General features: G+C 39.5%; 1 protein-coding gene across 2 annotated transcripts in view; it reads left to right on the top strand.

Moving 5' to 3' along the window:
• ZBTB8A (zinc finger and BTB domain containing 8A) overlaps positions 1-18,067 on the top strand; it is a 41,178-nt gene that overhangs the window by 20,091 nt on the left and 3,020 nt on the right. The window contains exons 1-3 of one of the 2 annotated variants that reach the window (XM_008581895.1): positions 9,308-9,463; positions 11,999-12,822; positions 14,701-14,870. In XM_008581895.1, coding sequence (XP_008580117.1) covers positions 12,000-12,822; positions 14,701-14,870 — 993 coding nt within the window. In that variant the 5' untranslated portion in view covers positions 9,308-9,463; position 11,999. Of the gene's footprint in view, positions 1-9,307; positions 9,464-11,998; positions 12,823-14,700; positions 14,871-18,067 lie in introns of those variants that run through there. The other variant, XM_008581894.1, reaches the window with a different exon arrangement.

Genomic DNA, 18,067 nt, shown 5'->3' with positions numbered 1-18,067 from the left:
AGGCTCTCAGAGAGTGAAGTCTCCTCACAAAATGAAGGAGAGACTGCTTCTCTGGCAAGGGAGGCTCAAGAGAATTTAGGGGTTCAAGAGTCTCAGATTGTCTGAATTTATTCACAGGTTCCCATTTCAAGTTACTTTTCATAATCAATGCCCATCACATAAGAAACTTGGTCAAGATGTAAAGTCAACTTACGTTGTAATTTTACAACCCACATAATTACATTTGAGATCTAATTTTTAGCTATATCCACCCTGTAGCTTCACTAAGAGGTTCCTTTAGAGTTGCCTTCAAAGTTGTCTGGGGCCAGCCCGGTGGCGCACTGCTACAGTGTGCCACTTGGGAGTGCGGCGGCACTCCCGCCGAGGGTTCGGATCCCACATACAGACCGGTTCCCGCTCACTGGCTGAGCGAGGTGCGGGCGCAACACCGAGGGGTGCGATCCCGTTGCCGGTCCCGGTCCGGTACGGGCACAACACTGAGGGTTGCGATCCGTTGCCGGACACGAAAAAAGACAAAAAAAAAAGCAAAGTTCTCTGGTTCTCTGATGGCAACTTGAGCCGAGAGTTTAAAGCCTGGAGCTTCTCGTTTCCTTTCTGTCAGTGCTCCAGTACAGAGATGCTCCATACATAGGTAGGTTAAAGAAAAATGGCACCTCCTCCTGACTCCTGGTTGCTGTAGTCTACCAGTGAAACAGTTTCACCAATAGAAACTCACCACATAGTAACTGAGTACCTGCTATGGATCAAGCTCAGTTTATGCTGCAATACTTTAATCTTGTGATTTAAGTGAAAACCAGAGCAGATTAAAAATCAGATATTAAGGGCCAACCCTGTGGCGCACTTGGGAGAGTGCAGCGCTGGGAGCGCAGCGGCGCTCCCGCCGCGAGTTCGGATCCTATATAGGGATGGCCGGTGCGCTCACTGGTTGAGCGCGGTGCAGGCGACACCAAGCCAAGGGTTGCAATCCCCTTCCCGGTCAAAAAAAGGACAAAAAAAAAAAAAAAAATCAGATGTACATTTTATATTAACTACTGTAATTCCCCATTTCCCCCATCTTCATTATTTTCACAAATAGTGATATATATATATATATATATATATCACTATTTGTGAAAATAATGAAGATGGGGGAAATGGGGAATTACAGTAGTTAATATAAAATGTACATCTGATTTTTTTTTTTAATATCTGATTTTTTTTTTTTTTTTTTTTCTGACCGGTAAGGGGATCGCAACCCTCGGCACGGTGTGGTCTGCACCACTCTCAGCCAGTGAGCACACTGGTCATCCCTATATAGGATCTGAACCTGTGGCCTCGGTGCTACCAGCGCCGCACTCTCCCGAGTGAGCCATGGGGCTGGCCCACGAATAGTGATATTTTACTTAGAAAGATCAAAGTCATCTGAAATGAGCTCTCATGTCTACTTAATTTTTTACTTTCTTGCTGTTGCAAAGAAGGCACTTTTTCTCTCCCCACCCCTCACTAATCCTTCCTAATGATAATTTACCATTTTAGTTGTGTTCTCAATATCATCCCTTCTTGTTTCACCTGGAAATTTATTTCTTCAGTTCTTTTTTTTCCAAAATATTCAAATTCTTCTGTAGTCTTGACCCCACTTCTCCTTGCTATCACTTCCTCCTCTGTTTTCTCTTTCCCTTTACAGCAAAACTCCTTGAAAAGAGTTATGTGTACTTGTTGGCTATGATTTCTCTCATCTATTCTCCCTCAAACCCACCATAACACACACACACACACACACACACACACACACACTCCTCATTTAACCAAAACTAACATAATTGATTACCTCCTCTTCCTTGAAACACTTTATGTGTTTCTTTTTCTCCTTCTGGCTTTCCTCTCAGGTACCTTGGCATGTTCCTCCTCGTCTCTCTGACCTCTAAATATTGGAGTGCCAGGGACTCATCTCTATTCTATGTAGCCTGCCTCCTTGGGTAATCACATATAATCTCATGGCTTTAAATACCACCATTATATGCCAATGATTCCCAGCCTGAACCTCTTTCTTCAGCTCTACTCATATATCCAGCTGCACACTCTTGTCTCTTATTGGGTGAATGACAGGTTTCTTAAACTTTACATATCCAAAATTGAGGTCCAGATACAAGTACCCACCACCTGTTCCTCTTCCAGTCGTTTCCCTTTCGATAAATGACGACTCCATCCGTCTAGTACTTGGGCCATAAACTTTGCAGTCATCCTTGAACACTTTCTCCTCCCTGCCATATGTGTGTTACGTAGTTGTGGTTCTGTGTGTGTGTGTGTGTGTGTGTGTGTTTCTATCAGGGTCTTTTTGTTAAGTCCCTTAAACTTGCTCTTAATCCTATCTTGAAATTATATCGTCCTTTTCAGGCCTGAAGTATATAGCGCTAGGAATTCAGCAGCCAACTTGGGGATATTTCACATTAGGGGGTAAGTCTTGTGACTGCCCTTTGACACAGTCTGCTGCTGAAGTAATTCCCCACAGCTCTCAGCCTTTTCTTTCAGAGGTCCTCTCTTGCTCCTTCCATTTGTCAAAGGCAGTGCTCAAGTCTCTCCAGTCAAAAGAAGATAATTTTCCACTTTACTTTTACTCTTAAACATCCTCCCACTTCTTAACAACTCTCAATTAGGAGCCTGTTTAAATAATTTGCACACTGTGACTAGTGTTTACAACTCTTAACAATACTGATGCTCCCTTTCAACTTCTACAAATTGCCTGGAAAGCAAATTCTTATTGAAACTTAAACTAAAAAAAATTCTGTGTTTTCCTCCAAGGAATTAACTTTTTACTAAAACTTTAAAGAATAGAATTAAAGTGTTTATATAACACTTGTGTGTCTGAAAAAGAACTAGCTATGACTTGTACATCAATTCATCATTCCTCTATGAAACCAACTTTGTTTTCAGGGTTAGGAGTAGATTGTAAAGAAATTTACACTAATAGATGAAAGTGACCAAAAAATCCTATTAACTATATAAATCAGGATTCTCTGGTTACAAGTAAAAGGAAAGCCAAATTTAAAAGGAAAAGAAGTTTGAGAATTTTCCTTAAATTCTTAAGGAAAAGGGCATTTATTGGATCAAGTAACTGAAAAGTCCAAGGGTATATATAATTTAAGGCATGGCTGGGTCCAGGGCTGGGGTTGTCAAAGGGTATCCTGTAGTTGTTTTTGTAAATAAAGCTTTATTGGGACACAGCCATGCATGCCCATTCCTTCACATATTGTGTATGCCTGCTTTTGCACTACAATGGCAGAATTGAGTGACACAGTGGTGGAGTTGAGTAGATATGAGAGACCCATGGCCCACAAAGCCTAAAACATTTCCTATCTGGCCCTTTACAGAAAAAAAATGTTCAACCCCTTGTCTAGGGAACAAAATGGTGTCAGTAGGATGAGGGCTTTCTGTGTTTCTCTGCTTTGCTTTCCCCAGTATTGGTCCCTTCTTTTGTACCAGAACATCTACAATAGCCCCAGTTTTACATCTTCACACCTGCAGAAGAGTGGTCCTCTTTTCTAGTTGTTCCAGTAAAAATGCTGTGATTTACTTTGATTGAACCTCATTTGCTGGCCTTTTTTGATGTGTCCATCCCCAAATCACTGACTGGCCATTGGAAAACAGTGCTCTGATTTTTCAGGTCTAGGTCACAGGTTGACCTCTGGAGTGATGGATCATGTCAATTCTTCCCAAATCATAGCAACCAGAAGAAGTGAAGGAGTGATCCTCTTAAGAAAAGTTGAGGAAGGCCGGCCCGGTGGCGCACTGGATAGTGCGCTGCTTGGGAAGGGCGGCGGCGCTCCCGCCCGAGGGTTCGGATCCCACATACAGACCGGTTCCCGCTCACTGGCTGAGCGAGGCGCGGGAGCAACACCAAGGGTTGCAATCCCGTTGCCGTCCCCGGTCCGGTGCGGGGGCAACACTGAGGGTTGCGATCCGGTTCCCGCTCACTGGCTGAGCGAGGCGCGGGAGCAACACCGAGGGTTGCAATCCCATTGCCGGTCCCCGGTCTGGTATGGGGGCAACACTGAGGGTTGCAATCCGTTGCCGGATACGGAAAAAGACAAAAAAGACAAAAAAAAAAAAAAGAAAAGTTGAGGAACTATTACAAAAAAAGTCATTGAGTGAGTAGAGGGAGTAGTTAGAATAGAAAAATTAGTAAACAGAGGGAAATTATATAACAGGCTGGTAAATAAAAATGTCCACTGAAATAATTAAAATACCAGTTTTTAAATAGCTACAGCTTCCTCTATTAAAACAGAAATAGGGCCAGCCCAGTGGTGCACTGCTACAGTGCGCCGCTTGGGAGTGCGGCGGCGCTCCCACCGAGGGTTCAGATCCCACATACAGACCGGCTGCTCACTGGCTGAGCGAGGTGCGGGCGCAACACCGAGGGTTGCGATCCCATTGCCGGTCCCGGCCCGGTACGGGTGCAACACTGAGGGTTGCGATCCGTTGCCGGTCACAAAAAAAGACAAAAAAAAAAAAAAAAACCAGAAATAAATGTTTTTCCCATTTACCAACTCATTTTAAATCAAGATTTTAGGTCAACTCTATAAAATTACTATTTTTACTGTTAAAAAAAAAACAAGCATTGAATATTGTCAGCCTTCTGTATACACAGGTTCCACATTTGCAGATTCAACCCACTGCAGATCAAAAATATTTGAAAAATAAAAAAATTAAAAATAGCACAACAGTAAAAAATAGTATGAATGCAAAAACAGTAACAGCTATTTACATAGCATTTACATTGTATTACGTATTGTAAGTAATTGAGAGATGATTTAAAAGTTTATGGGAGGATGTGTGCAGGTTATATGCAAATACTACGCCATTTTGGGCCGGCCCGTGGCTCACTCGGGAGAGTGTGGTGCTGATAACACCAAGGCCACGGGTTCGGATCCCATATAGGGATGGCTGGTTCGCTCACTGGCTGAGCGTGGTGCTGACAACACCAAGTCAAGCGTTAAGATCCCCTTACCAGTCATCTTTTTAAAAAAAAAAAAAAGTACTACGCCATTTTATATAAGGGACTTGAGCATATGTGGATTTTGGTTTTCCTCATGGATACCGAAGGATGACTGTAGTCCAGTCTACAGGACTGGAATCCATGAGGGGGTCCTGGAACCAATCCCCTGTGGGACCAAGGGACAGTTATATTGGCAATTTCATGCATTTTGTATTAGTTTCCTAGAGCTGCTGCAACAAAGTACAAAACTGGCTTAAAACAAAGTTATTCTCTCACAGTTCTTGATGCTAAAATTCAGAAATCAAGGTGTCAGCAGGGCCATACTTCCTCTGAAAGCTCTAGAGGAGAATCCTTCCTTGCCTCTTCCAGCTCTGGTCACTCCTGGCATTCTTTGACTTGCAGCTGTATCACTCCAATCTCTACCCTTTTCTTCACATGGCCTTCTTTCCTGTACATATTTGTGTGTCCTTTCCTCTTCTAATAAGGACACTAGTCATTGGATTTAGGGCCCAACCTAATCCAATATGACCTCATTTTAACTAGTTATGTCTGCAAAGACCCTATTTCCAAATCAGGTTATATTCTGAGGTTCAAGATAGACATGAATTTTCAACCCAGTGAGGACAGTATTCAACCTATTACACAATTCAACCTAATATTATTGAAGAATTAAAAAAGCAGAAAATTTATTTTTTTAGTCTATGAATTAAGTAGAAAAATAAAAGTAAAGATTGAGTTAGAGTATTCCAGGAATGCAAAGATCACTCAACATCCAGAAAAATCCATTAATGTGATATATACCATTTTAACAGATTGCTATGGATTATATTGTGTACCTGCTGCCCCCGTCTCCCAAAAGGAAGATATGTTGAAGTCCTAATCCACAGTATGTTATTTGGAAAAAGGGTCACTGCAGATGTAATTAGTTAAGATGAGGTCAAACTGGGGTAGGGTAGGACCTTCATCCAGTATAACTGGTGTCCTTATAAGAAGACTATATAATCCCCATACTGGGCAGCTGCCAAAATAAATAAATTAATAAAAAGACTATATAAAGATACAAGAACACCTTGTGAAGACAGACACACAGGGAGAAGATGGCCATGTGAAGAAAGAGGCAGAGATTTGGGTTATGCTGCTACCCAAATCTTCAAGGAACTCCTGGGGCCACCAGAAGGTAGGAATAAGCAAAGGATGCAGAGGGAGCATGGCTTGTGGACAATTTGATTTTGGGTTTCTAGCTTCCAGACAGTAAAACAATAAAATTCTGTTGTTTTAAGTTACCCAATTGTGGTACTTTGTTATGGGAGTCCTAGGAAACTAATATACAGACCAAGGGGGGAAACATATAAATGCAGAATAAGCATTTAATATAGTTCAGCACTCACTTATAATAAAAAATTTTTTTAGCAAATTGGAAACGAAAGGGTGCCAATCAAACTCCTATTCTAACCATCATTCTTAATGGTGAAATTTTAGCAGCATTTCCTTTCAGCCAATGATGTCTGCTATCATGATTTCTATTCCACATTTTATGTGAGATCCTAGCCCATGCAATAGGATAAATCAAGTAATGAGATATAAAAATGGAAATATATGAAATAAAACTTTCCTTATTTATAGACATATAACTATACAGAATATTTCAGAAAATCTTTGGATAAACTACTAGAGAGTTTAGCTAACAAGTGAGGGTACTAGATACAAAATTAATATACAAATATGAATAGCAAGCCTATATACCAATGATAATGCAGTAAAAATAGTGCCCATTCACTATAGCAAAAAAACCTACAAGCAGTAGTAGTAAATCTGACAAAAATATGTAAGATCTTAATACAGAAAATAAGGAAACATTGAAGAATATGAAAGAAGACCTGAATAAATGGAGAATTATACCACGTTCATAGATGGTAAGACTCAACATTATAGACATGCGAGTTCTACCTAAATGAATCTATAAATTCAGTGCAAAGCAGAAAAAAAAAAATCACAATGGGATACTTTTTCTTTTTTAGTGAAACTTGATGAGCTGTTCTTCATGTTTATATGGAAGAAGCGTCAATCAGAATTTTTAAAAACATGTTATTTGGGGGCTGGCTGGTTGCTCAGTTATTAGAGCACAGCCTTGTAACACCAACATCAAGGGTTTGGATTCCAGCCCCAGCTATCCACTAAAAAAAAAAAGTTATTTGAAGAGGAAAGGCTAGGTGGGGAGACTCATTTTGAAGTTTTGGTAATTAATACTGTATTGGTGCATAGACAGGAAAATAGACCAAGCAAACTGAACAGAAAACTCAGAAGTAGATCCATGAATTATGGAAATTAGATGTATATAGAGGTGGCATTTAGTAGGGAAAGGATAGACTGACTGTTCAATAAATGGTGCCAGAAAAGTTGTTTATCCATATGAAAAAAAATACCATATGCAAAATAAATTAAGGTAGATTAAAACTCTAAAAGTGAAAAACTACACTTTAAGAAATGGAATAGCTGGTTAGGTTGGTTGGTTAGAGCGTGGTGCTGATAACACCAAGGTCCAGGGTTTGACCCTGTGCCAGCCAGCTGCCAAAAAAAAACCAAACTTTAAAAAATGTCTTTATGTCCTTGAGATAGAGAAGGATTTCTCTCTTTTTTTTTTAAAGATGACTGGTAAGGAGATCTTAACCCTTGACTTGATGTTGTCAGCACCACGCTCTCCCAAGAGAGCTAACCGGCCCATCCCTATATAGGGATCCGAACCCTCGGCCTTGGTTTTATCAGTACCACACTCTCCCAAGTGAGCCACGGGCTGGCCCTAGAGAAGGATTTCTTAAACAAGATACAGAAAACACATACCATTAACAGATTGATACATTTTACTATATTAAAACTAAGTGCTTCTTATTAATGAAAACCATCTTAAAAGATGTTGAAAAGACAAACCACAGACTGGGAGAAGATATTTGCAAGGCATATAACTGATAAAGGATTAGTATGTAGGATATATAATGGACATCTATAAATCAATTTTTAAAAAAATACAAACTACTCAATTTTAAAAAGAAGAAAGGATATTGTATGCATAGCATTATTGGCCCCAATTCTTCACCCCTTACGTATATTCACACTCTTTGTTATGTGACTCTACAGTTCTTCCCATTAACTGGGAAGAGGATATTTCCCCCTGCTGTTGACTTTGGAGTTGGCCATGTGATTTGCTCTGGTCCATAGAATATGGTAGACATGACAGTGAACCAGTTCCAAGTCTTAAGCCTTAAAAGGCCTCATCTATTTCTCCTTGGCCTTTTGCACTTATACCACTGTCATGAAAAGAAATTGTTCAGACCAGCCCACTGGTCCCAGGAGGAAGATGTGAGACATGTGTAACACAGCCACCACAGACAAGCTGCCCCTCCAGGTCCAGCCTAAATCACCTGACTCCTGGATATGTGAGTGGGATCAGGCGAGATCAGCAGAGCTGCCCTGACAAGTCCAGCCTAAGTCAGTCAACTCACAGGCATGCAAACTAAATAAATACTTATTATTGTATAACACTTTTTGTGGTTAGTTTTTATGCAGTGCTAGTTAACCATATTGTAGTGAGCAAGCAGTACACTCAATCATGGTCAATAAACATATTAAAAGTTGTCATATCATCTTTTATCTTCTTTGACCATTTTCCACATTCTTATTTAAGTCTATCAGATTTTTATTCTATTTTATGAAATTCTTGGGGTTTTAATTCTCCTGATTGTTTTGCCTGCTGATTCTTTTTTATAAAGAACAATTTCCTTGTGTGTTTTAATATTTTTGATTCATTCATTCAACAACATTGATTGTACATCTTTTGTTTGTTCAAGTGCTGTTCAAGGAGCTGGAGATACATAAGTAAACAAAACAGGGAAAGTCTCTGTTCTCTTGGACTTTACATTTTAGTAGAAGAAAACAGACAATAAACAAATAAAGGGATAGAGTGGGAGGGGTGCTTATAAAAGATGGTAAAGGAAAGTCTCTCTGATAAGGTGACATTGAAGCAGAGACCTAAAAGAAGTGAGTATGTGAGCTCTGTGTGTATCTGGAGGAAGAATGTTCCAAGCAGAGGGAATAGCATGTACAAGACTGCATGGCACGAACATGCCTTGAATGTTCAGGAACGAGCAGAAGTCCTTGTAGCTCGAATGCAATGAGTGAGGGGTAGAGCAGAGGAGATGAAGTCAGAGAGGTATGGGTAGGGGGGAGAAAGCAGATCACGTAGGGCCTTTTAGGTCATGAGAAGAACTTTGGTGTTGGATGGGGAAACCATTGGAGGGTTTTGCGCAGAATAATGTGATTTTACTTATGTTTTAGAAGGATCGCCCTGGCTGCTGTATTCAGACTACACTGAAGTTGTAAGGAGACTTATTAGGAGGCTAATAAAATAGCCTGTAGATGGTAGGTGATGGTGACTTGGATCAAGGTGGCAGCAGCAGTTTTGGAGAGAAGTGGTGGGATTTTGGATCTGTTTTGAAGGTAAAGCCAACAACTGAAGTCAAAGATGACTTAATGTTTTTTATCTAAACAGCTGATAGAATGGAATTACTATTTCCTGAGATAATAAGCCTATAGGAAAGGCAGGCTTAGGATGGGGGTGAACAAAGAATATGGTTTTGGACATGTGAAGCTAAGATGCTGTTAAACTTCTTAATAGTGGAGATGCAGGTAAAGAGTTACATATATGAGACTGAGGTTCAGGGAAGAAGTTAGGAGCTGGATATGTAAATTTGGTATTTAAAACTGTGAGACTGGAAGGGATCCCTAGGGATCTTCTCTACCTGTGTCATTCCCTAGGTGATTCCTAAGCCTGAGGCCTAAGGTCTGAAGTCTGGGGTATTCCAGCACTTAGAGATTTAGGAAAATGGAGAAGAACAAGCAAAGGAGACCGAGAAGGAATAGCCAGTGAGGTAGGACGAGAACCATGAAGGAGCGGTGTCCAGGCTGTCAAGAAAGTGTTTTAGGGGCCAGCCCGGTGGCGCACTGGAGAGTGCGCCGCTTGGGAGCACGGCAGCGCTCCTGCCAAGGGTTCGGATCCCATGTGGAGACCGGTTCTGCTCACTGGCTGAGCACAGTGCGGGCACAACACCGAGGGTTGCGATCCCGTTGCCGGTCCCCGGTATGGGTGCGACACCGAGAGTTGCGATCCCGTTACTGGTCAGTAAAAAAGACAAAAAGGAAAAAAAAAAAGTGTTTTAGGATGAAAAGAGTGATCAACAGTGTGGGTAAAATGAGGACAGAGAAATGACCATTGGATTTGACAACATGCAAGTTACTAATGACCTTAAAAAGAATGGTTTTGAAGGATGGGGATGAACACTTGATTGGAATGGGTTCAAGAGAGAATGGGAGAAGTGAAGACAGCAAATACAAAAACAAAATAAAACTCTTTCAATGAAAATTATGTAAAGGGCGCAAAGAAATGGAGTGGTAGCCAGAGGTAACTGTGAAATCAAAGGGAGGTTTTTGTTTGCTTGTTTGTTTGTTTTTAAGATAGGAGATATTTGGTATCATGTTTGTATGATATTGGAAATGATCCACTTTGTCTAAGGAGGGAAATGATTTTGAGTTCAGCGTTAAGTAGAGGTTATTTCCTACCTGACCTGCGTTCTGAGAGCATCCTTCCTGAGCATTTTTGCATTTGCTTCTGCAAGGTGCCCCGGGGTACCACCATTCTGTGACCAATTTTCATGTTAATTTTTCAAGGTGGGTTTCCCATACCAAGCTGGTAAAATAAATTTTGACTCCAGAATCTCACAAGGTACAACAGTTGGGTTTGAATATCTCACCTAGGGCCTTATCTTTTTTTAATCCAAGGCCCTGCAAAGACAAACTTTCTTTACCTTTTTCCTGGATTTATGGTCAAAAATATTTTTTTAATTTTTTTTTTTATTGTCAAAATTTTTAGTCCCTTTTCACTAAGGTTGTGGTCCTTAGAGGGTTCTGACTTCCTACCTCTCATAGAGGAGGGTTTGTTACTGATGAAAACCTAAGCACATAGCATTACTGGCTCATACTAATGTGCCTGCTGCTCTGGTTCTGCTTCCTCTTCTCTGCTGGCATCTGGGGATTTTTTTTTTTTTTTTTTTTTTTTTTTGCAGCTGGCCAATATTGGGATTGGAATCCTTGACCTTGGTATTCTATGGCTGTGCTCCAACCAACTGAACTAACAGGCCAGTTCTTCTTGTTCTTTCTTACAAGCCGAGCCATACATTTAAAAAGTTTTGGTTATATTTTACCCAGCATCTCTAGGGATTTGTAGCATGAAATTTTCAGCACTTCTTTCTATACCACCATTTTGCTAGAACCAGAAGTCTTTCTCCTCACCCTTCACCTGGCTAATTCCTTGTCAGTCACCCTTGAGATCTCAGCTTAAATGTTACTTCTCAAAGAGGTATCCCCTAACCTTCTCCATCCCAATCTAGAATATTGTACCCTTTTATACGGCTCATAATACCCTCCTGTCTTAGCACTTAACTTGTCATTTCATATGAATATTTGTTTAAAGCCTGATACCCCCTATAGATTGAGAACTACATTGAGGGCAGTAATCAAAGTTCAGCATATAGCAGAAGGCCTGATTTACTGAGGATGGTCAATAAAGCTTGCTGAGGAAACAAGTAATTTTCTAAAAATCTAATAACTAATAGTATAGTATTTTTTTTTTTTTTTATAAAGATGACCGGTAAGGGGATCTCAACCCTTGACTTGGTGTTGTCAGCACCACGCTCACCCAGTGAGCAAACCGGCCATCCCTATATGGGATCCGAACCCGTGGCCTTGGTGTTATCAGCACCACACTCTCCCGAGCGAGCCACGGGCCGGCCCCTAATAGTATAGTATTAAATGATATCTTGAAACCTATTATCTTCTGTCTTAGGGACTATATACTCCAAGAAGAAAGTGTTTTCAATGGAAAAAAGATAGAGGCTTCTGATCCTTATTTTAGTTGACTTGCCTTAGAAAAGGTTGTTATTTAGTCTTTGCTAACCACATGTGTCTTTTCCTCTTCAGGATGGAGATCTCCTCTCATCAGTCCCACCTCCTGCAACAATTGAATGAGCAGCGCAGGCAAGATGTATTTTGCGATTGCAGTATTCTCGTTGAAGGGAAGGTCTTCAAAGCACATCGAAATGTATTATTTGCTAGTAGTGGCTACTTTAAAATGCTGCTTTCTCAAAATTCAAAGGAGACAAGTCAGCCAACCACAGCTACATTCCAGGCTTTCTCCCCTGACACATTTACAGTCATCCTGGACTTTGTCTATTCCGGTAAACTCTCTCTTACTGGTCAGAATGTCATAGAAGTGATGTCTGCTGCTAGCTTCCTTCAGATGACTGATGTCATTAACGTATGTAAGACTTTTATTAAATCTTCATTAGATATTAGTGAGAAAGAAAAAGATCGCTATTTTAGTCTCTCAGATAAAGATGCCAATTCTAATGGTGTAGAACGTTCCTCTTTTTATAGTGGTGGCTGGCAAGAAGAAAGCAATTCTCCACGTTCTCACCTAAGCCCAGATCAAGGAACAGGTATAATCAGTGGAAAATCTTGGAGTAAGTATAATTACCACCCAGCCTCCCAGAGGAATACTCAACAACCTTTGGCCAAACACGAACAAAGGAAAGATCCCATTAAAAAGACTAAACATTTGAGATTGTCACAGCCTTCTGAAGCTGCTCATTATAAATCAAGCAAACGAGAAGCACGGACATCTGATTCTTCCAGTCATGTTTCCCAATCTGAAGAACAAGCAAAGATTGATGCTGAAATGGATGCTACTCCTGTTGGCTATCAGTATGGCCAAGGATCTGAGGTCACATCCAGAAATTTTCCAGGTACCCAAAAAGAGCATAAGGCCCCTCAACCAGGTTTCAAATTCCAATATAAATCAATCCTGTCTTAATGTGCCCTTAATTTTAGGTGCTATGGGCAGTTAACCAAGTGATTTTTTTAAGTCATATTTTTATAATAACAGTTATTTCATAAAACGTGAATTTAAAAATTTTAATTCAAGGCTGGCCGATTAGCTCAGTTGGTCAGAATGTGGTGCTGATAACATGAAGGTCCAATGTTCAATTGCTGTACCAGCCAGCCACCAAGATAAATAAATAACTAAATAAATAAAGTTCTTTTTTTTTTTTCGTTTTCATCTATAAATTTTAGAATATGTCCCCAAAATATAAAGTCTTAAAAAAAATGCTAAAATACCATTATCATACCTAAACAAATTGTATAATAATTCCTTAATATCACGAAATAGCCAGTCAGTATTCACATTTCCCTGATTATCATATAAATTCTTAAAAATAACTTTTGGGGCTGGCCCATGGCTCACTCGGGACAGTGCGGTGGTGATAACACCAAGGCCATGGGTTCGGATCCCATATAGGGATGGCCGGTTCGCTCACTGGCTGAGCGTGGTGCTGACAACACCAAGCCAAGGGTTAAGATCCCCTTACTGGCCATCTTTAAAAAAAAATTAAAAAAATAAGTTGGTTGTTTGTAGATAACATTTTAAATTAAGAGGCAAACTGACTGATTTTTACAAGTCACATTTTCCTGTAGGATACTAATTTGAAAATATATGAAATTGTATTATGAACATTTAACAGTAATAAATATTTAACAGTAAATATTAGAGAGCTTACTGAAAATTCTGCAGGGCTCTAACTATTGACAAAGGAGCAAAAGGGGGAAGTCTTTGTTGCATTTTAAAACAGCAAAAAGTTATCTTTTCTTCATTTGGGCTCTGCACTTTTATAGTTCTAGGTTACTTAAATATAACTTCAGTAATAAACAGCTAAATTTAACAGCTGTTAAATTAATGAGGTTTACCACTAATCACAACTATCATTTTGAAAATATATAAGTTTGAAAGCAGGAAATTAAAAATCATTGAAGTTTTTTTACCTTAAAAATAAAGTATTACAACTATATGAAAAATAAATGCAAGGGGATAAAAACATAAATAAAACAATTACTTAAAGGCCAGCCCCGTGGCGTACTCAGGAGAGTGCAGCGCTGGGAGCGCAGTGGCGCTCCCGCCACGGATTCGGATCCTATACGGGACTGGCTCAGCTCAGTGTGGGTGACACCACACCAAGGGTTGCAGTCCCCTTACCGGTCATAAAAAAAGACAAAAAAAAAAAATTACTTAAAAGCTTAAATATGAAATACTTTAACTTTTGGATTATGTCTACAGTTTTCAAGTCCAGTGCTACCTTTTTATATTTAAAATCTAGCAACTCTACTGTGTTGAATAAAAAGATAAGTATGGGGGCCGGCCCGTGGCTCACTCGGGAGAGTGTGGTGCTGACAACACCAAGGCCACAGGTTCGGATCCCATATAGGGATGGCCAGTTAGCTCACTGGCTGAGCGTGGTGCTGACAACACCAAGTCAAGGGTTAAGATCCCCTTACGGTCATCTTTAAAAAAAAAAAAAAACAGATAAGTATGGTAATCTAAATTTACCCAGACTTTGTAAATATATTAAATACTGAAGTTACAGTTCTGTACTTAGGAGTACATTGACAATCTAGTCTTAATAAAATTTCTTTCTTCTTTTTTCCTACCTTTCTGAGATTGGACTCACCAACTCCTTTTGGATTCTTTCTGTTACTAGACTTGTTATTATGCCCATATTGGCATGCCACCAAAAAAAAAAAGGTTACCATGCACTTTCCAGTGATTTAATTGAACTGTCTCATGACAGATGATGTACCAAGGATGCGATTCAAGTGCCCATACTGTACACATGTGGTGAAGAGGAAAGCAGACCTAAAGCGCCACCTTCGTTGTCACACAGGAGAAAGGCCCTATCCATGCCAAGCTTGTGGAAAAAGATTTAGCAGGCTAGACCACCTAAGTAGCCATTTTCGAACAGTATGTATATAATTTTCCATCATTTTATTTCTTAAGAAATATGTGCATTTATCTGCTTTAGGGTAATCTGATTTACAGAGGGGAACCTTTCATACAACTCTATCATATTAAAAATTCTTCCGGGCCGGCCCGGTGGCGCACAACTTTGGGCCGGCCCGGTGGCGCACTGGAGAGTGCGCCGCTTGGGAGCGCGGTGGCGCTCCCGCCGAGGGTTTGGATCCCATGTGGAGACTGGTTCCCACTCACTGCCTGAGCGCGGTGGTGCGGACGTAACACTGAGGGTTGCGATCCCGTTACCAGTCAGTAAAAAAAAAGACAAAAAGGAAAAAATAAAAAAAAAGAATTAGAAAGGAAAAAATAAAAAAAATAAAAAATAAAAATTCTTCCAACTTAATGTTTTTACTTTGCACATAATGTATAATTTAATCTATAGATATTAAATTCTCCTTTGAGACCTTGAAGTAAGGGATAGTCTTTTGATGCTAAAGAGTTTTATATTTCCATTTTAATTCATTTAAAATCGAATATGAATATACTGGTCTGTTCAGAGCCAAAGATAATAAACTGTATAAATGTTTTAAGTGTCTAGTCAGAATCACCACTTCACATACTCAGTGATTATTGAATCCTGTTTCGTAGGGTCTCTGTCTAGTTGCTGCTGTCGGCCCTCCCTCCACTGCAGCCCCTTTCTAGTCTCACTTTAGTTTCTCTACAGTCTCCTAAGGAAGGGAGTAAGGTGGGCAATAGAGAGCTCCAAATCCGGGATTGACTGGCAGCAGTCAGAACAATTTCAGAGAATTTGCTGTTCAGTGCACTGGTAGTTTAATAAGATAGTGACATTGGAATTATTCTGCTATTCATCTTGCAGTAAAATTTTTTACCAGAATCTGTGTTCTATTACCTATACTTCAGTTTTTTAGAGTCCTCAACAATTTTAAAGGGCAATGGATCACTTAAGGTGATTTCTTCAAGCATTGCTTAATAGTTACTTGTTCAACAAATATATATTGAACACCTACTAAGTGCCAGATCCTTCTCTAAGTGCTACATATACAGCAGTGAGCAAAACAGACAAAATCTCTGCTTTCATTAACCTCATGAAGCTAGATTTTTAAAAATTAAAAACCTTTTATTATTACAGAAGTGATAAATATGCATTATAAAAAATAAGAAGGCTGGCTGGTTAGCTCAGCTGGTTAGAGCATGGTACTGATAACACCAAGGTCCAGGGTTCAATCCCTGTACTAGCCAGCTGCCAAAAAATAATTGAAAATAAGAAAATAAAAATACCACATTTTTACCACTCAGATATTACCATTCTTAACACTTTTATTATATATTTTTCCAGAACTTACTCTGTGAATATATATATATATATTTTACCAAAATGAGATCATATTGTACATGCTATTTTGTAACCTACTTTTTTTAGTAAGCAATATCTACCTTTCCATCTCAAAAATTTTTTCTAACACCCATCCAATTTCAGATTTCCCCATAGTTCCCCTCCCAAATATCTTTTAAAGCCAGTTTGTCTAAGCTGGAGTCTAATGCAGGACCATGTATTCCATCTCACTGCTAAGTCTCTTGAGTATATTTTTAATCTAGCATAGTATCCCCCCTACCTTTTTCTTCCCCATAACACTGACTTATTAAAGGTACTGAGCCAATTGTTTTTCAACATATCCTACCTCTGGATTTGTCTGCTTGCTTCCACATGGTGTCATTTAGCTTGTCCCCCCGCCCCCCGTATTTTCTATAAACTAGAAGTTTTATCTAAAGGCTTAATGGATTTAGGTTAAATTCTTTTGGCTAGAATGCATAAAATGCAAAATTGTATATATCATATTGTGTCACATTAGGAGAGACCTAATGTCTAGTGGTCCCATAATTTGTATTGTTAAGATTAATCACTTTATTAGGATGATAATACTATCCCACCATTGTACAGTTGAAGGTGATTGGAAAGGATCTATGTGGAACTATCTGGGCATTACACAACTATCCATTTCCCCATCAACCATTCATGTAACGGTATTAGCACCAAGTGATAATCTCTGTCCAAATTAATAATTTGACTTGGAGTTGTATAATGATTTACTAATTTTATCATTCCTTCTGCACCATTAGCTGGAATTCTATAAAGTAAAGCTTATCCTTATCATCTGGGGCTATTTGGTTACTTTGAAATACAATTCCTACAGGGGAAACAGGGATAAATGTTTAATTCTTTCTCTTTAATTACCAATTCTCAAAGTAAAGAATTGATTTAGTAGCAGCCTCAAATGTTAACATATGAGCTTTTTCTGGCTTTATTTCTTTAGATATCATATGATCTCAGCAATTTTTATTGGGTTCATTGTGTTTGCATCCATGACAATTATTATTATTATTATTATTATTTTATTATTTATTTATTTATTTATTTTTAAAGATGACTGGTAAGGGGATCTTAACCCTTGACTTGGTGTTGTCAGCACCACGCTCAGCCAGTGAGCGAACCGGCCATCCCTATGTGGGATCCGAACCCGGGGCCTTGGTGTTATGAGCACCGCACTCTACCGAGTGAGCCACGGGCCGGCCCTTATTATTATATTTGATACTCAAAATTTCAGTTTTATCCAGTGACTAATCTCTACCTTGAAGCTGGCTCTTGTGTCCTTTTGTCACAACTCCATTAAAAATTTTTTTGATGGATTCACACTCTATAATATCTCATAATTACAAAAATGAACTTTAAAACAAGCATTCTTAAGTTTTAAGTTCAAGCATTTCCTACACAATGCACAAAATTAACACTAATTAAGACTTCAGGCAGGTTACTATAGGAGATATACAGCAGAGGTTGTTTCCATCACATCACTAATTCATCATACAACTCAATTAAATAACACCTAAGATTTGCCAGAACCTATCCAAATCTGTTACAGAAAGAAACAAATTACAAAGTACTACTTGTTTAGACAAGCCATAACAACTTTAGATATAAAAAGTATTTTCTCAATGTGTTTCAAAATGCAGTAGTACAGTAGTGAGTTTTTAATGAGTTAAAACTTTTTTTCAGGGCCGGCCCAGTGGCGCACTGCTACATAGTGCGCCGCTTGGGAAGAGCGGCGGCGCCCCCGCCCCGGGGTCGGGTCCCACATGCAGACCGGCTGCCCACCGGCCGGGCGGGGGGCGGGGGGCACCACCGGGGG

The sequence above is a fragment of the Galeopterus variegatus genome, unplaced genomic scaffold (genome assembly GCF_000696425.1).
Source record: "Galeopterus variegatus unplaced genomic scaffold, G_variegatus-3.0.2 Scaffold2485, whole genome shotgun sequence".
Classification (NCBI taxonomy): Eukaryota; Metazoa; Chordata; class Mammalia; order Dermoptera; family Cynocephalidae; genus Galeopterus; species Galeopterus variegatus.
This window is presented reverse-complemented; position numbering and strand designations above follow the sequence as displayed.